Source organism: Dendrobium catenatum, unplaced genomic scaffold (genome assembly GCF_001605985.2).
Source record: "Dendrobium catenatum unplaced genomic scaffold, ASM160598v2 fragScaff_scaffold_488, whole genome shotgun sequence".
NCBI lineage: Eukaryota > Viridiplantae > Streptophyta > Magnoliopsida > Asparagales > Orchidaceae > Dendrobium > Dendrobium catenatum.
In genome coordinates, this window is record NW_021318950.1 from 1,601,827 (window position 1) to 1,623,005 (window position 21,179).

At 32.3% G+C, this 21,179-nt stretch overlaps 1 protein-coding gene across 1 annotated transcript in view; it reads left to right on the forward strand.

Annotated features, from left to right (window-relative positions):
* The window catches only part of LOC110106478, a gene marked incomplete at its 5' end in the record, with an annotated part of 27,227 nt that extends 6,422 nt beyond the window's left edge, over positions 1-20,805 (forward strand). Inside the window, 7 exon segments of the mRNA XM_020836406.2 lie at positions 8,523-8,639; positions 8,703-8,765; positions 12,922-12,988; positions 14,107-14,160; positions 18,771-18,860; positions 19,023-19,061; positions 20,512-20,805. Of these exon segments, the coding sequence (XP_020692065.1) occupies positions 8,523-8,639; positions 8,703-8,765; positions 12,922-12,988; positions 14,107-14,160; positions 18,771-18,860; positions 19,023-19,061; positions 20,512-20,646 (565 nt within the window). The 3' untranslated portion in view covers positions 20,647-20,805.
* Positions 20,806-21,179: the final 374 nt, after the last annotated feature.

Genomic DNA, 21,179 nt, shown 5'->3' on the forward strand with positions numbered 1-21,179 from the left:
GAACTCCCTTCCACTCTACCAACTTTCTCTTCAAGAATTCAAATCTTCGTGTATCCCATCTCCTGTGGATCTGCGCTCTGATACCACTTTGATGAGACAACTTGAATTGCAATTCGGAAATCCAACGAAATAGCCCAATCAAATAGTGGAAGAAAAGAAGATTGCTGGATGAAAACACTACAAAACACTTCCTTTAGTCAAATATCAAAAAACTTACAAGTTTCCACGGATACCAATGCCCAATTCGAGAAATGGAAGCTTTCTCCCAAGCCCTAAGAGAAGAAGAAACCTAAATAGCCACAAAAACAAGATCCCTCCAAATAAACCTAAATCCTTAAACCTCACATGTCCCCCAAAATACCTAAAATCCTAGGGCAAACAAAATTCCCTCCCTTATTCATTTGGTGGGCCAAGGGCCCACCCGCCCCCCTTCTTTCCCTTCGGCCGACCGCCCAGGCAGGCGGTTCTCCGCCTGCAGTACAAAGACCGCCCTTTTTGGCCGGAGTTGAAGGTGAATGGACCGGTGGTCCAGGTCATCATTTTCACGCAAGCAAACAGAGGGGAAGACTGGGAGGGATTACGGATAGATGGCGTGAGCATTAGAGACGATAGAAGTAAAAGAGCAGATCTGAAGAAATATCTGGAGAAGAACTGTATCAGAGGTGCGTTCGAATATAGGAAACTGAGCATTCGGCTTAAGCAAAGGCAACAAACAATTTTAAGAGATTGTTGCTTGGAACAAATATGTTTGGAGTGGGCTTTGCGATCAGAATTGCCAGTAAAGAATTTTGGTTAAAGAAGAGGAAAAAGAGAAATAGAAGGAAAGAAATCTAATCAGGTAACCAATGTAGTTCTTCAGTTATTTTATAAACTCGGAATAGATAGAAAAGTTCTAAGGAAAGATTCATCCAAACGTAGGGAAGCGTTCGGTTCTATGTGCTGAAGGAAATGGAAGCTTGACTCGTGATTCATGTGAGCAAAACACAAATTATTGAGAGAAAATTTCTGTGGAGAGTAAAGATAGTAAAGAAGGATAGAAAAGAAAGTTAAGGAATAAGGAAGAAAGAAAGAGGTAAGTAATATTGTTATTGATTAAATATGTATGATATCTTATAGTTTCCAAATAATAGTGAAAATCTTTAAAGATGTTATATCTAATTGTGTCACAAGTACATATTATTATATGCAGATGAGATACGATGGTAAACGGTTATTTTAGTAAAAATTATTTATATCAAATTTATTTAAATTATAAATTGTAGAAATCATAGAATTGAGAGAGATGATTGTAGGTAACATACAAACGTAGAAGAATAAGAGGTATAATATTGGAGCAGATGCTCATCAGGAATGTAACTTGTGTCAACTTAATTTACAAAAGCCATGAATCCCTTAAGTTTGAGGGGTACATTTCTATCACATAACAAGCCCGATGCATTTCTCCACTTCAACCATCCAAATTGAATTCTGCTAATAATATCCCCATCAATTTCACCATCACTCTGAACAATAGATTCAAGATATCTAAAACGTGTACTCTTATTAATGACTTGATCGCCCTAAGTCACAACCCCTCACTAGGTCTATTGCTACTAAAATTGCATTCCATATATTCAGTTTTAGATCTACTCAAGCGAAAACCTTTAGACTCTAAGGTTGACCTCTATAATTCAAGTTTACCTTTAACTCCCTCTCTAGTCTTATCAACAAGAAGAATATCATCAGCAAAAATCATTCATGTCATGATTATTCGACAAGTTTTACGCTGGCTGTCGACTACATAATGCAACCCTCCACTTTTCTCATCCAGGACTTGGGACCTGGCAACGGCAGTGTTATGTAATATTTTAATATTACAATTACAATATATATATATATTCTCTTATTTAAATAAAAATACACCACAATTAATTAATTTCTATTTTTAAATACGTAACCTCACTCATTATTCTAAAAAATATATAAATTAGAATCTCAAAGTCTAAATAATCAGTTCTAATATAGATTTCTAAAAATTAAACTTGAAAATTTCTAAAAATACATCATAAATAATCCTAATATCCATAATATTTAAAATTTTATAAACTAACGATTCTTTTATCTTTTCAGTTGTCAGTCAATCCCTAGCTTTCGCCCGTTCTCACTCATTTCTTTCCCTCCTATCGTCAACAAACCGCAAGATGCTCACGCCTATTAGCCTTACACATGACTTCATCGCTGACCTCCTGTGATGCTTTATCGGTGCCCTCTCCTTTTCTATCTCTCAATATTTTCACTTGTCTGATTGTCGCAATACCTCAAGCTGTAACTGTCCTTTCCTCCTTCAACGTAAGACTCAACCATAACTTGTGAAGATTTTGTTATGAGAAAAATTGGTTTCATAATTCTTGCATGTAGCTTTCCTAAACTTCTTCAATTCGATAGACATCTATCATTTTATAGGGTGATATCATATCTAGTTTGAGTGATCCAATATAAATTCGAATATAATGTTTTTGATTTTGACTTAAGTCAAATTTAAATTGAATCAAAAGTGGTAGTTTTTAAGCCTATTCTATTAGGATACATTAGAGACAAAAAAAACTTCAACGCCCTTCGAATTGTATGTCAAATCATCGAGAACAATTATCGAAAACATATATGAATCCATTGAAATGCATAATCAAGGTTTTCGGTCTTCCACGTTTGAAGCGGTGTTCTCCAAGTGAGCGAGAGATCCCTTCCTTTCACTCAAGATGGAAAATGAGAAAAATGAGAACTTAACTGCATAAATTGGGAACCACAACCCTTTTATACTTTAAATATATTTATTTTATTTCAGTCCATCATTAAAATAAATAATATACTAGGTCTCTACATAGTATTTAATTTCATACAAATTAAATGAGGTATTACATAAACCAGATAAGAATTTAATTCTGAAGTAGTTTATGAATTTAATTGACTTAATTTTAGATAGCTACTAATATATAATACTTAATTTATATATTGATATATAGGCTCACATATAGGTATTTCTTAACAATCTCCCATTTGGGCTATATATATTTGTTATTTTATAAAATAATCGTAAGAACATAATATTTGCTATTTTATAAAATAACATCTCTAAACAATCTGATCCATTAAACATATCAATATAAAATCAAAGCAACTCTTATTGCAGTTTTCGTAACATGACTCATTAATGGTCGCGATTAATATTATTAATGACATAGATCAAATATGGATGAATGTGTAGCGTGAAAATTTTATGTAATGTGATATCAAATTATGACTATTTTCAATTTGTACAATATTATAACTCAAAAGAGTTATCACCAAAGATTCAGTACTTTATGTTAAACTGCAACTGAAATTAAGTAACTTTATTTTAGAGTTTTCAATCACCAAAATAACATGATTATTTAATCAGAAAATAAAGTTATAATAATTGAACAATACAAATAAGCTCCCACTATGGTAGCACATCATCAAAACAAATTACGACCATACGAGTCATATACTCATGAAATACTTTAGATGGTAATCTTTTTATAAATGGGTCTGTAATCTTAAAATTTGTATTACTATATTCAATATAAATTTGATAACTCTTATCTCATTTATTTACAACAATAAACTAAATATCAATGTGCTTTGATTTTGATGAGCTTCTTTTGTTCTTGGAATATAACTCAGCTGTTTTATTATCATAATTTATTTTTAATGGTCTTATAATGTCATCATTAATACATAACCTTATAATAAAATTTTGCAATCATATTTCCTGATTTGATGTCTCATAATAAACTATAAACTTTGCTTTCATTATAGAAAAAGCTATAAGTGATTGCTTGACACTTTTCTATAATATAGCTCTTCTAGCTAACATGAAAATATAGACTGAAGTGGATCTGCTACTATTGAGGCAACCAATAAAATCAGAGAGAATACCCCTCGATATCTAAATAATCAGAACTCTGATATGTGACCATAAAATTTTTTATCCTTTTTAGATACCTCATAACTCGCTTTACTGCTTTCCAATGATATATTCCTGAGTTACTTAAATATCTACCAATCATTCTAATAATTTACACAATACTTGAACCACAAACTTGAGCATACATAAGATTCCATATTGTTAATGCATTATGAATCTTATCCATCTCTTGCTTTTTAATTTTATTTCTTGGGCATTAAAGTATAGTAAATTTATCATTTTTTTGCAATGAGTGTATCTTCTAATGTACAATCTTTTATACCAAATCTGATAAGCACTTTATCGATATATGCTGTTTGTGATAAACCAAGTATACTATGAGAGTAATCCCGATGAATTTGTATACCCAAGACAAATGATGCATTTCCAAGATCTTTCTTTTCAAATTTATTTGAAAGAAATCTCTTATATTGCTACTTGATAGCAGAATATCATCAACATATAACACTAGGAGAATAAACTTACTCACACTGATCTTATAATAAATGCATTAATCAATAATATTTTCTTTAAAATCAAATGAAGTAATCACTCAATCAAATTTTTTATATCTTTGATGTAATGCTTGCATTAAATCATTAATGGATTTTTTTAAAATTGTATACCAGATGTGTTTATAATTTTATGGTTACGTCATATATATTGTTTCTTCAATATCATCATTGAGAAACACAATTTTTATATCCATGTGATGTAGCTCTAAATCATAATGAGCTTATAAATGTCATAATAATTTTAAAAGAATCTTTTAATAAAAATGGAGAAAAAATCTCTGTATAATCAATGTCTTCTTTTTTAGTGAAACCTTTAGCGAGACATGCCTTATATCTTTCAATATTGTCTTTGGAATCTCATTTGGTTTTGAAAATTCATTTACAACCAATGGATTTGGTTCCTTTAGGCAATTTAGTAAAACCCTAAACTGCTAAACATCATTTTCTTTCATTGATTTCATCTTATCTTTCATGGCCTCTATTCACTTTTGAATATTAGAACATTATTTGTCATGACTGAATGAGATTGGATTAGCTTTCAGTCTCATATAAAATTCAAGTTCTTAGAGATACATAGCTCCTTCCTCTTATGGATTATTGAGGTTGTTGTATTTCTATATTAGTAAGAGACAACTTAAGAGTTTTTTGATTATATGGATTTACAATCAGAATAACATCAAACATAATTATTTGATCCTTTTCAATTGTAACAGTATGAATGTTAATATATTCCTCCTCAAAATTAAAATCTCTGAGTTTATCACTCCCATTATATTCAACTTTCTCAATAAATTTAGCATTGCTCATCTTAAAAATGATTTATTTGAGAAATCATAAAACTTAATGTTTCTTGACCTTTCATAATATCTAATAAAATAACAGTTAATAATTCTTGAGTTCAATTTTCTTTCATTATACTTATATGGCCTAGCTTCAACTAGATGTCCCCAAACATGAGAATACCTAATTCGAGGCTTCTTTCTAGTCTACAATTCATATATGATTCTAGTTACTACTTTGTTTATAACTCTATTAAGAATATAAATTGTAATCTTTAAGGCTTCTTTTTAAAGTGATTCTGGTAAGGAATAATAACTTATCATACTTCTAACCGTATCATTTAAGGTTCAATTTTATCTCTCAACTACACCATTTTGACTTAGAGTTTATAGCATAGTGTATTAAGGAATGATGCCATATTCTGCTAAATATATTGCAAAATGTCCTAGACGTTGTTCAATTGATACATCATATATATTATAATATTCATTATAATGATCAGGTTTGACATCTTTAGTCTTCTTACCCAGTTGATTTTTCAACTTCAACTTTAAAGTCTTAAATACGTCCATAAATTTTGATTTTTTGTGTAATAAGTATAAGTACTCATAACTAGAATAATCATCTATGAAAATAATAAAATATTGTTGATCATTCCAAGAAGATGTAGGGAATGAGCCATAAATATCAGTATAATAGTATATATAAATTTTAAGACATTTAAACTCCTTTGGCACCAATTTTCTTTAATATTTATTTGTTTTCCCTTAATACATTTAATACAAATTGATCTAATAGAGATCATTTTGATGACATATTATTTCAATTTAAATTGAATAATAATTGCAATTGAGAAAAAATTATTTGATTAAATTAATTAACCAATCTATCAATTTTCTCCACAAAAAATAGGCATCTCATTTTGCCTAAATCTAATATAACAAGCAGAATTAAATTTTCTCAATATATGAATCATCTTACTCTCTTACGATATACAGGTTTAATCAATTAATAATCATGAATTATATGTAAACAATTATAATTAACATAATAAAGTACTAACTCTCATCAAGTAATGATTTTGCCATGCAAGCATTAATTTCTAGAATAGTCATAATTAGAATCATGCATTATATATATATATATATATATATAACTCATGGTATATATAACTCATGGTTTAAAATTGCTTTGCGCAATTCCAGTAAAAAACACCTCGATGCTTATGCCTCGATTTTTTTTTATGAGGCTTGCGCCTCAACTTGGTTGAGGCCCGCATTGAGGCCCACCTCGCCTCACTAGCATGAGGCTTACACGCCTCACGCTATATATATTAAAACTTACATAAATCTTGAAATAAATGTCCGTCATTGGACTCTATAGGAGAGGAGGAAGGGGAGAGAGCAGTTCACCATAATAATGATTCAAATGAAGAACCCCTTAGTGATGACCGTGATGGTGACTTATGAGTTCTTATATGATATGTCATTGCTATTTATTTTTGGAAATCGGAATTATATGTTAATGAAAAGAATACTGGGATTTCGGAAAAATAGAATTTTTAGTTGAACTATATTTCATGTTGTCTTATTATTGAGATATTTTGATTTCACTTCATATCTTATGTTTTTTTACGTTTTATATTATTCACTCATTAGTATATAAAAAATTTATCATTTTATGTTTACGCAATCTTTTGATTTTGAGGCTTACGCCTCAAATCGCCTTGAGGCTTACGCCTCGCCTCACGAATGAAAAACAGCTCAATACCCGAATACGCAATTTTAAACATTGATATAACTTAACTGCTTGCTTTTCAACACTTGCCATTAAAACAACTGAAAAAAAAAACGTTGAAATTAAGCAACCATTCAAAGTAAGTTCTTCAATGGTTGCGGTGTTTGGAAAAGAAATTCGTTAGAACAACTTTACCTGAAGTGAATGAAAAATCTTTTTATGAGAGAATACAGTGAAGACTATGTTGAACTTAAATAACCATTCACTGTAACAAAAAATTCTCCAATAGTTGCATCGTTTGGAAAAGAAATCCATTAAAATTAAATCATTCTGAATGAAAAATTTTTCATTGAAGATGATGAAATGCAGTGAAGAAGAATTATACAGTTAAGAAAATGTGTTGAACTTAAGTGGAATTTAGATTCAACTTCTTCTTTTTTGTTTTCCAAAATAGCGAAATAGTATCGAAAAATTTTGAAATTACTTTACACTGGATAATCCAATTTTTTTCAAATGAAAAATATTCTCTAATGAAGATTTCTTTTAACTGAAAATCTCAAACAATCAATGAAATGATTAGAAAGAATTATTTCTCGTTGATCTAATATGACAACCAGCTCTCATACCACTTGTTAGGATATATTATGGAGACGAAAAATAATTTCAACACCTCCGAATTGTATGTCAAATCATCAAAAAAAATTATCTGAATCATGCCTGAATCTATTGAAATGCAAAATTAAGATTTTCGGTGTTCCATGTTTGAAGTGGTGTTCCCCAAGAGAGCGAGTGAACCATTCTTTTCACTCAAGATGGGAAATAAGGAGAATGAAAATTTAGCGGCTTAAATTGGGGGACCACAACTCTTTTATACTTTAAATGTATTTATTTTATTTCAGTCTATCATTAAAATAGTATAATATACTAGGTCTTTGCACAATATTTAATTCCATACAAATTAAATGAGATGTTACATAAGCCAAATAATAATTTTATTCTGAAATAGATCACGAATTTAAGTAGTTCAATTTTGGATAGTTACTAATGTATAATACTTAATTTATATATATAAATATATAGAACCATATATAGAAAATACCCACATATAGATATTTCCCAACAGATTCTAGTAAATATCAATTTATAAAATAATTTTAAATACAAATAAAAATTATTTTATTTTCTTATATATATGTATGTGTGTTTGTTAACATGCATGTGCATATAGGATATATCAAGTTGAATGAAATGTATTTTGAGCGAACCTTATTCAAGTCGGAGCATTTTGATTTGATTAAAATTAGGGTGATCATCGAGTGAGTTTTGAGTTGAGAGTTTAGAGTTTTGGACATTATTACTATCCCAATTGTAGATTATAAGCCTTATTAAGAGATTCAAAACTTTTCTCTAAGATGTTTCCGTTTTAAAATTATTTCAAAGGACTTACATCACCACTTCTAGATCTTTGAAGCTATTGTCTTGTTCAAACATTTGCGTTTGGGTTTATTGGATTCTTTTGCTTGTAGATACTTGGAAATTGTGAAGTCTGAAGGACTGGAGATATCACAGCCAGCATTAGAACCCCATCTATCTGAAATACATCATCAGATTACTGTCCGCAGGAAGAAGAGCAAGGTTCATAGGTAAATCACAATACCGTTTTCTAGTTGGCTGTGCTGTATAACCATGCATGATATATTTTACAGGAGAGTTTGGGACCGGCAAGCTGGAAAGTGTTCACGTGATAGTGAGGAGCCACCATGCGTAGGGTAAGTAGATATGTTTAGTGGCTTATGAGTTATGACTTTTTTCAATTTTAATGGGAGATATACCAACCATTAAAAGGCTTGCTTTGAACTTTAAAATCTTCTGAATGAGTTAAATTAATCTGAATGTTTTCTGTATTATAATTCAGTGCAATTTTTTTGTTAACTCCATCTACAAGACCACGTAATATTGCTCTTCGCTATTAAGATCCAGATGAAAAACTGAATATTGTTGTGAATGTGTGTGCAGACAAACAACTTGCATGCTATTGTTTTGTGACACCACAGAACTTGGCCTAATTGTCCAATTTTTTCTTGTTTAAAATGTATTCGACTTGACACATTTTAGCGACAATCATTCACATCCACACCACATCCTAGCTGGGATGAAATTTTAGTAGTAGCATGTTTGCCGTGTAGTGATTCTTAGGCAGATCTTTGAAGTCTCGCATGGGCAGCCATTTTCTGAGCTAACTTCAGGCTTGGAGCTCCACATCAACAAACGGCAGGATAATCATTGTATTTACCTCCACCAGTCTTTATCATCTTATATGCAATGTGCAGTTGGTATGTTGACTTGATTAAATTTGGAGAAATTTCCGTTGACTATAATGTCTGAATTATGAATATATAAAGGTTTATTAAGGAACTATTAACGACAACAACATCAACATTAATGCGGGATTGACTACATGAATCCTTTTTCTCCATTGTGCCCTGTTAAAAGTTAAATTCTCACTTAATTCTAATAAAGAAAGGTCATTTCTAATATTTTCTAACCAAGTTTTTTTATGTCTACCTCTACCTTTCTTTCATAAGTCAAATCTAATGCCTTTACTTTCCTAACTGGGCGGAAGGCCACTGTTTTATGTGACCAAATCATCTAAGGCGACTCGCTATAATCTTATCTTCCACTGGAGCTTCTCCAACCTTTTCACGTATATGCTCATTTTGTGCATTGTTTCTACGAGTAAAGCCACTCATCCACCTGAGAATCATCATCTCTGAAACACTTAACTTAATATTATGCTTCTCTTTTAATGGCCAACATTTTGCAGCATAAAGCATTGGTGGTCTAACCACCATCTTATAGAATTTTTTCTTAAGTTTGAGGGGGACTTTTCTATCACAAAATAAGCTCGATGCATTCCTCCACTTTAATAATCCAAAATAATATCTGCATCTATTTCACCATCACTCTTAACAATAGACCCAAAATATATAAAATGTGTACTCTTATTAATGACTTGATCACCGAAAGTCACAATTCCCCCACAAGAACTATTATTACTAAAATTATACTCCATATATTCAACTTTATATCTACTCAAACAAAAGCCTTTAGAGTCTAAGGTTAACCTCCATAATTTAAGTTTGCCTTCAACTTCCTCTCTAGTCTTAGAAACAAGAAAAATATCATCAGCAATAAGTATACACCATGGTACAATCTCTTGCATGTCTAGTGAGAACATTTATGACTAAAGCAAAAAGATTTGGGCTTAATGCTGATCATTGTTGTAATCCAACTGAAATAGGAAAATGCTTGGTCAATCCACCTTGTGTCTAAACACAAATAACAGCTCCTGCATACATATCCTTAATGACTTTAATAGAAGAATTATTATCCCCTTTCTTTTCTAGAACTCTCCATAGCACTTCTATTGAAACTTGATCACATGCTTTCTCTAAATCAATAAATATCATATGTAGATCCTCCTTATTCTCTCTATGCTTCTCCATCAAACCTCTCAATAAATGTATAGCTTCCATAGTTGACCTATCCGGCATGAATCCAAATTGATTTTGAGAAATATTAGTATCATGTTGCAACCTATGATCGATAATTCTTTCCCATAGTTTTAAAGTTAGACACATAACACATTAACTTAATTCCTCTATAATTCGCACAATCTCGTGCATCACCTTTATTCTTAAAAATATGAATAAACACACTCATTCTTGACTCATCTGGCATCTTTTTATTCTTCAAAATAATATTAAAATTATTAATATACCAAGAAATTTCTTCATCTCCTAAGCATTTTCACACATCTATTGGAATATCATCATGTCCAATAGCTTTTTCACTTTTTATTTTCTTTAAAGCCTCTACAACTTGGGTTTTATTAATACGCCGATAAAAAAATCTTTATTTTCAGTTATAGTGTTAAGATCACTAAAGTCAATCGCATTTTCATAATCTTCATTGAAAAGTTCATAAAAATATCTTATCCACCTTTGTTGAATATCCTCTTCTAGTACAAACATTTTTTTATATTCATCCTTAATATACTTTCCTTGAACTAAATCTTTACTATTATTATCTTTATGTTTGGCTAACTTATACATATATTTGTAGCCCTCCTTAGTATCTAATCCATTGTATAAATCATTAAAAGCTAAAATTTTGCATCGCATATTATTTTGTTAGACTCCTTACAGGTTTTTTTATATATTTTCCAATTATCAAAATTTTTAAATTTAAATTAATTTTTATAATAAATCTTCTTATTTTTTTTATCTTTTCTTGCTCATTTTAATTTCGCTAACTATTTTTATTATTAGAAGTTTTTCCCTTTGATACTCCAAGTACTTCTTTCGTGACATTCTTAATATCACTAGCTATTTTTTTCCACATAACATTAGCTTCCTTATGCACGAACAAAATCTTAAGATCTAGCGTCTTACTCTAAAAAATACTTTTATTAGTATTCTTTAAAAGTCTCCATCTGATTCTAGAACAACGTCTTACTTTATTTTTTATTTTTCACTCATTTATCTTAAAGTCCAAAACTAATAAGCGATATTGGGTACATAAACTTTCACTTGGAATAACTTTACAATATTTGCAATCTTAAAGATTTATTTTTCTTATAAGAAAATAACAATATGAGTTTTACTATATTCATTCTTATAAGTAATAAGATGCTCATCCTTTTTCTCAAATAAGGTATTAATAATTACAAAATCATAAGCTAAAGAAAAATCTAATATAGTTTTACCACATTCATTAGTTGCTCCAAACTCATAGCCACCATGAATGCTTTTAAAATCATCTACCTCTCTACCAACATGTCCATTTAAATCTCCTCTAATAAATTTTTTTTTCTTCAAGAAGTATCTTTTATATTAATTTTCTAAGTCATTTCAAAATTTTAATTTTGAACTCATATCCAAACCTACTTGAGGAGCATAAGCACTTATAATATTAATAGTCTTAGCATCAACAACAATCTTTAAAGCTATAGTTTTATTTTCCATTTTATTAATTTTTACAACATTATCCTGTAAACTGTTATCTATAATTACAACCATGGTTTAAAATTGCGCAATATGAGGCTCGCCTTGAAGCCCTCATTTGCATAATTCCAGTAAAAAACGCCTCGATGCTTACGCCTCGAGTTTTTTTTATGAGGCTTGCGCCTCAACTTGGTTGAGGCCCGCCTTGAGGCCCACCTCGCCTCACTAGCAAGAGGCTTACGCCTCACGCTATATATATTAAAACTTACATAAATCTTGAAGTAAATGCCCGACATTGGACTCTATAGGAGAGGAGGAAGGGGAGAGAGCAGTTCATCATAATAATAATTCAAATGAAGAACCTCTTAGTGATGACAGTGTTGATGACTTATGAGTTCTTATGTGATATGTCATTGTTATTTGTTTTTGGAAATTGGAATTATATGTTAATGAAAATAATACTGGGATTTGGGAAAGATAGAATTTTGAGTTGAACTATATTTCATGTTGTCTTATTATTGGGATATTTTGATTTTAATTCATATCTTATGCTTTTTTATGTTTTATATTATTCACTCATTAGTACATAAAAAAATTATCATTTCATGTTTACGCAATCTTTTGATTTTGAGGCTTACGCCTCAAAACGCCTTGAGGCTTACGCCTCGCCTCACGAATGAAAAACGCCTCAATACCCAAATACGCAATTTTAAACATTGATTACAACTACATCATTTCTAGTATGACTCTTATTAAGGAACTATGCTATAATAAAATGTAATTTATTTGTTTCCTTATGCTTTCTAATAATGATTATTTTTTTAAGTCATTTAAGGTATTTGATGATTTCTTTTCCTAGAAAAAAAAACAATATATGGTCTATCGTGCTTGTTTGACCTAATTTTTTGTTCGTTTGCAGTTGGGTGGAGGGTATGGCTCCAGTATTTTCTAGATCTGCTTGGCGTTGTGCTTGGAATCTCATTCAGGTATGATTCACAACATCATAAAAATTATAATCATAACTTCTTTTAGATTTGAAGAATCCAATCTTTCCTTCTGAATCACGCAGTCAATTTTATTTTAAAGTCTGAAGATGTGTTTAACTCAGCTATGCTAGTGAATATGATGTGAATCCACTTGTAATTAGTTTAGTTATTGATAATTAATTAATTAGGAATTGTTATCTTAAGGTAATGCGTTTGATAAATAGGACCCGTTAGGAAGGATGATGGGATGTGAAACCAATGAATGAATTTTTTCCCTTCCTGTATATCCTTTTTTTTTTTTCTTTTTTCTTTTGGGGTGATGACCAGCCTGAAAATATGAAATATTTCCATTAAGATCGAGAAATCAATACGACAAGCCAACAAAAAATCAATCGCCCACTCCATACACCATACATTCGTTCTAGTCTTGAACTTTTACTCCTCATCAACCACATTAAACTCAAACCACCATCTCCATCTCTGTAATCAAATCCTTGCCGTCAATCTCAACATTTTTATTGCCACCAAGAGCATCCCTATACTTCCAATCTAGCGTCACAAATCCAAGACCTTTGGCAAATACTGAGATTTGTGTGAGACCACCTAGATCCGAAGCTTTCCCACCATTACAGCCTTCAGTGGTCAACTATGCCTCCCAATATGATTGCTAGAGACATTACCTTCAATAATATTTTTTTTAATAATACTTGTAACCAAATAAGCCCCTTAGTTTATGTATGAGAATGTGTGTTTAACTTGCAGTTTAAATTTCAGCTATTGCTACTTTGCCAGTTATGCCAATGTACTTGGAAGCCTCTTTAATTGAACTTGTTAGCATAAGTAACCATGGTCATTTTACCTGAGCACGCGCCATTCGAATTGAGTGCAAGCTCTCCTTATCGACTACACTGTCTTTGAACCTCAACCTGTTATGTAAGACATCGCTAATCAAATAGGAAGCCATTGCTTAACCAATATGCTTCCATGAGCTTGACTTGGGAATTTTAATCTTATAATGCACTGTGTACCAACTAATGTGAGTTTTTTTACCAACTAATGTGGGTTTTTTTTTTTTTTTTTTGGTGCTTTAATGGTTTGATTTTTTATTTATTCCATAGAATGATCTGATCCATGGATGGGGACTGGATATGAAGCTTGGATATTGTGCTCAGGTCAGTTTTGTCCATATAATCCTTGATTTTGTTTTACATTTTGTGGCGACTCTTGGGATAAGGCTAATGATGAGCTGTTCTTCTCCTCTATCTGCTTACTGCTGAAGTGATATAAATGTGATGTAGAACTAGAATATATGAGAAGTTATGCAATATTAAATTACACGCCTGTTAAATTTGGGAAATAATAATTATGTTATCTTCTTGTGACTTAAACAAAAAGTTAGAACATTAGAATGATGATTAAAGCTTAGGTCAAACTACATGTAAGAGTTAAGAAATACGAATAATCAAATCTAATCAAGACTAGCAAGCATGGGGGAGTTTCAATAGAGATCCCTAAATTAACAATAAGAATAGTTACTATTTGGGTCCCTCACTTAACTCTTTTAATGATTGGTAAAACGGAGAAAGCATTACATGATCTTGTGATGCCACAAATTAAGGTAAGACTTAGAAAGGAAAAAAAATTTGGAGGAAAGATTCACCTTGATCAAGGTTTGGAAACGATCTGCCACTGCATGGAGGAGAGTTGTTCGTCGATGGCTTCGGCGAGGGTGAAGATGATCCTCTCAACGTATTATTCCACGGTTTGATCAATCTCCAAGTTGAGGTCGAAGAATGGTGATTTGAGGATGTCGACTTGACCTTAATCGTTGTAAACAAACCCATGGTCTTGTTTAGGATCCGTCATACAATGGAGAAGGGATGTAGAACATGAGACTTCGGATTTGGGGGAATTGTGGTAGAAAGGATCTTGTGAATTAAATCTGAAATTAATTTCAAAAGTTGAAACTCTGAATTAATTTGGAGAGTAAGTAGTTGGGAGAGAAATTACTTGAGAGAGAGCAAAGAAGAAGAGGCGGGGGGGAGGGAGGGAGGAGCGGTGGCTAAGGGAGAAGGGGACGGCTAGTGTCTAAAATCTGAAATTGGACAGTGGCATCCTTGGGTAAGAGGGCTTTGGGTAGATTTTAAGGCTTGCTTTAATTAGGATCTTAAATAAGGAATAATTGATTTAAATCAAATCCAATTTGAAATATAATTAGATTTAATTTAAGCAACTTTCCTAAAATAGACCATCTTATCTTAGGAAATAATTTCAATTCAAAATTGATTGGAATTTGAAATCAAATACTTTCCTAATTTAAGTTGTTTAATAAATGGGAAGTATTAAATAGGGATTTGAATTTTGGAGGCAAGTGAAGGGGATTGGGACTGGCGGCTAGGGGTAGGGTTGGAGGAGGTGGATAGCTTTATGGACGGCGGCTTGGAGGTGGGAGAGGGGATGGCCAGCCGGGATTGTAGGGGTGGTGGTGAGGTTCGGCCGAGAGAGGGAGGAAGGGGTATATGACCGACAGTTTGTGGGGGAGGGAGGGGAAGAAAGGGAAGGAGGAAGTCGACCACGAACTCGGATGCATCCTGCGATTGCTGGGTATTGCGATGCCCTCATCTAGGGACTTCAATCTCTCCAAAAATTCTCAAGTTCTCTCAAAACACAAGTGCAAAAATTTCTTGTAATGACATTCATTGACCTCAAAAGAGGAGGAGGTGGCTTTTAAATAGGCTCATACAGTGAAGGAAAAATAAAAGATCAAAATACCCTTAGGGCTTACATATGACTATTCCCTCAAGTGAGGGTACAAAAGAAAAATGCAATAATAAACTCAATACATTGATAATAACTCTAATACAAATATTAAATCAAAAGTAAATCAGTGCAATCGTGGTCGTAGGTCTCCATCCCAGTCTTTGGTAGACTCGTGCATCTATTCGGTCCGCCCAGGCCTCTGTTTGGCTTCTACTCGTGTTTTTTAAGAGTTAGGGCTGACCGAACTGAACCGGCCAGTCAAAACCGGTTCTTATAGTAGGCCCGTTCACACCTTTGACTTTAACAAAAAGCCTCAATGTTTAATGCTTTTGCTTAAACAAAATCTTTATGACTGTTAACTTATTTCAGGGGAGGAGCACCTTTAGTTCACCATTTTTCTAGTAGGCTAAGGTAGTGAGAACTTTTTTTTTTTTTAAGAGAGGTTCTAGTTACCCAAACTCAACAATCAAGTTCTATTAAGCATTTTCCCACGCATAACATAATCTACTAGTCTATATGTAACTCAAAAACTATAGAATCCCAAATTGTTGTTTTCTAAGAGGATGAGTGAAGGATAAAGTTGCATGTTTTTGTTTTCCTTAGAATGAACTAATCAAGAATTTAATCATTTTCTGGCTTCACTCCTATCTAGCAAGCTCTCCTATCAATTACCACATTAGGCATTCATATGCAAAACCTTTAGCATTAAAAAGTATGAAAAATAGCATTTACTTATGAAAGGGTTTCACCCAAACCATCCATCTAAATAGGAGAGGATGAAGCTAAGAGGGATATAACCCGATCTTTGGAGAATTCAACTCTAACCGTCTTATGCTATGGTTGGAAAAGGGAAGGGGGAAAGAAAGACAGCTATGCACCAATACCTTTTGCAAGTTAATTCAAAAAATGTGATAATGTTCTGCCTGGATTGCAAACCCATTGCAAATTTGAAAAATTAATTTGCAACTGAAAAAAAAAAAAACTAAGTTTGCAAAAACATGCAGCATAGGTTGCAAGTCCACCTAGAAAAGGATGCATTCTAGCAATGCCCCCATTACCAACTAAGTATTTATTATTGGCCTACTTTAATTCATTGGTTGCCTTTGTATCCTCCATTTCATATCATTCTGATGTCAAGGCTATGATACAGCAGGAGAAGGGGAGCATAGAGACTGGTCCAACACAACCAGCAAGCTATGGCCAAATCAGCCCTTGGGTTGGACATAACTCTCAGTAGAACCAAAGGGTATTTGGTCACCCCCCCCCCCTTGTGGGGCTAACAAAGCTATAGATCTTTATGAAAGGAGGAGAAATTAAGGGGAAGTTATTTAGGTAAGTTTTAATTAGAATTGAGGAGGAATTAAGGGGAAGTTATTTAGGGAAGTTTTAATTAGAATTGAAGGAAAGAATCTAATTTTGAATTGAAATATGAGATGTAAATTAGTTAAGGCAATAAGAGAATTAATTGTTGTTTTAACTCTAATTTGAATTCAAAATAAGAGAAGGAATTAATTAAAGCAGTCAATCTGTTTGGCAGGGAAATAGGAAGAGCGTATTTAAGGCTAGTTATTTTGTTATGAGGGTTATGGGTGTTTTATTTGTTTGCTGTAATTTTCTTCTTGAGGGCTTCCTAGCGGCATCATTCATTATTGTTGAAGTATTCTGATATGAAGTGGATACACATTTTCTCAAAATTAGCAAACTGCAATAAGAAATTAGGAAGAAAAACATACCAAAACTATTTTATTACAAGATATATGAAAGAAAATAGCAAGATACAGTTGGATCTTCAATTCGAGAGGAAGATCCTACTCTTACAAATCCCTAGCTTCCGGCTAGAGCCCAAATAACCTAAGAAATTCTAATTTCAGCAAACTCCGAATATAATTTTGAAATCATCCTATTGTTAGCCTTAAATAGGCTCCCATAATTCTCTCCCAAATCATCCCCCTTTTCCTAAATAATTCTCTTGCAAATTTGAATTCAAATTAGATTAATTTCCCTGATTAATTCCCTCCCAATTATAATTAAAATTTTCCTAAATAATTCCTTTAAATTCCTCTTCCCTAAATTATTCCCTCTTAGATTTTGAATTCAAATCTTCCCTATTGTAATTAAAACATTCCTAAACAATTCCTATTTGATTAAGAATCTTCCTAAATAGTTCTCTTTTAATTATGAAACTTCCTAATTCTCTCCCAATCAAATCGGTCAGTCTATCATTATCATAACAAAATTATTTCCTATATGTGTGTTCCTACACTTCTTCTTTTTTATTGTGTTGTTTTCTCTTCATTTTTATTATGCATGATAATTCCGAAATTTAAAAAGCCTTCCTATAATTTGACGGTCATGAGGTAATAATACTATGACTTTATAATATAGGCCAAGGAAAGAGTTTTGTTATTGGAAAATTATTAGCAAATCAATTTTATTTGGTGTCATTGTTCCAACAGCCCTAGACTTTTAATTGGTATATATATATATATATATTTTTTATTTTATTTATTATTTATTTTTCTTTTTTGGTTTTTTGTTTTTAAAATTCTTTCTCTAGACTGAACTCTTGGGTGTTTATGCCTTGTCTAAAATAAGCACAAATGTCACTAAATTGTGTGTTCATTTTTTGATATCTTAGGAAATCAAACAGGAATAATTTCTAAATATAAAAGTCAGCTCAAACAAAGTTAAAGTTGGACCCCCTATAAAAAACTTCTGGCTTCGCCAATGTCTACAAGAGCAACTAGATCTATTGCAACTTTCTCACTGGTTTAAATGATTTTTTTTTTTTGCAGGAATGAGCCTTATTCTTCATTTTAGTTAATTCATTTAAAATGCACATTATTCACCAACACAATTAAATTTAGCCGGATCGGAGCTATATATTTCTCTCTCTTTTTTTTTTTTTTTTGTTCAATGATATTTTCAACTAGTTCATGTAACTATGATAAAATTTTCGCTACTTTATAGTCTTAATCTTTATACAGCATCTGATTGCTAAAACTCTGCATGGTTTTGCAAGGGGGACCCGATTAAGAAGGTAGGTGTTGTAGATAGTGAATTCATCGTCCATCAAGGTGTGCAGACTTTGGGAAGTGTTTCAACTAAAAAGGTTAGTTACCGTCTGCTTCTTGGTTTTCCTTTTTTTTTTATGATTAAGAATTATCATGCCTATATTTGTACCTTACTTGATGTTATTGTAAAGCTAAATTTAAAGATCTTTTGCCACCTTTTTACACTGCCTGAAACACTTTGTTTTCTGAACTTTTTCCAGCATAGAGGTGGAACTCCAGTGATGGATTCCCGTGCTGAGGTAAGATTCAATTAGCCTTTTGGTTTTTAATTCCATTATTAACTCATTAAGTTTGATCCACCCCAATGCATCAAAGTTTTTTTTTTTTAGATATATTGCATTGTAGATGTTTTTATTATTTTTGAATTTGTATGTGAAACAAAATCATAAAATTATATATCTTTTAACTATACAGTAGAAATGATCTATGATAAACTTTTAAGCCCATCCATCCAACCAATTTTTATTCATAATAGTAGTACCCGCTCTAGCCCAAAGCATAGTTATCTACATAGGACATGACTTGAGTTCTCTATGATCCAAACAAGACTATAAGAATTCATTCCCATCAAAACACACTTTATCTACATAGCGGATATAGATATCTTGGAAGTGCCTTTTTGCTCATATGCAAGCTTCAAACTCGAGGATAATCAATGCTCCTATAACGACCCAAGATCCGTGTAGCGAAAAGATTCATCTGATCGATCATTCATTTTTTTTTTCTTTCTTTTTCAGTTTCTATCAGTTTCCTCATCTATCCACAGCTACAGCAAAGGAACGAGGTCTCATAGCTCCCAAGTAGGAGTATAAGTGTGTCGAGCTGGCTCGAGCTCGAGCTCGAGCTCAACTCATTTATGAGCTCGTGAGCTGAGCTTATCGAGCTACGAGCTCGAGTTCAAACGTGACGAGGCTCGACTAGCTAGCTCACGAGTTGGCTCAAACTTATTAAATTTAAATATTTTAAAATAAAATTAATAATAATCCCACTGTGTATTTTAAATTCCTGCCCACGCGTATTTCGAGAATCCAATGCTCAAATCTCAACCACCTCTCTCTCTCTCTCTCTCTCTCTCTCCCCCGCTGCATTTGTAAAAGATAGTGAATCAAATTTTTTGAAGACAGAATAAATCTCTTCCTCTCTCTCTTTATCCCACGTGTATTTCGAGAATCTACCAGCGAACCGGACTGTGCCGAAGGCTCGACGAGCGGCTCAATCTCGTTTATGGTGGAATGAGTCAAGCTCGAGCTCGGTATTTGACAGTTGAATTCGATACTAACACCTCCTTACTCGAGCACGACTCGACTCGTTTGCACCCCTACTCTCAACCACCATATCAAGATGAGCTGCATTTTTTGCCTATATTTTAGTAGGTGGTTATTTATTCGCAACCATCATTCATACAAATTTGTGTCTGACGGCCTAAATATTATTATTCACTATAAATTCTATTGACTATAACCATTGATAAACTCAAATGAGGGACAATTGAAATCTGAGTAAAGCGGAACTAAATAAAATACAACTTAATTTAAGGATTAAAACATATTCCCCGCCCCTTTTTTGAAAAAGAAACCCAAAAAAAATTTCATTGTCAATTTCATTTCACTTATTATCCAAATTAGCTAATCTAGATCCTCCTTTTATCCATATTACCAGTCACTAATTAATAGTTTATGAAACATTAAGGTTAGGAGAAGTGCGAGATTAGAGCTTCAAAATTTTGAGGAGCGATGGCTTAATGCAGTGAAAGAAGACAAGGGCTGGGTTGATCCATTTGAAAAAACACGAAAGAGGAGGAATAGTAAGCACAGGTTCCATTGAAGGGATTCATTCGGTACTAATAATTTAAACATTTTGAGTTTTTCATTTTTGTTTTATCTTTTTCATATGTTTTTACCGTTCAGTTTGTTTATACTAGTGTTGATGTAATCATGTAACGGCTCTTTTTACCTTTAAATAAACTAATCAGATATTTTTTTTTAGATTTAAACGGTACGTTCTATCAAATAAAACATAAGATTTTTTTTTCTTCGTTTGGTAATGCACAGGTTGATTTCGCTTTCGGACTTGTTCGGGATAGTTTTTCTCAACTGGTTTTTTTTTTTTGGGTTACTTTCATATAAAAATTTACAGAAAAAATTATCCTGAACAAAATCCAAGTCTTTCTGAATTTACTTGGGCATGATAATCCTTGTCTCATGATACATAATAGGAAAAAAAATTGGGTCAGAAGAGCAAAATAATCACGCGCCACGTCACCTGAAACTCGGTATTGCTCAGTATACGTTCGGATTTCCGGTTTTTTATCCGGACGTAATAATTACTCCAAGCTAAGGCTTAGTTTGGGATGAATT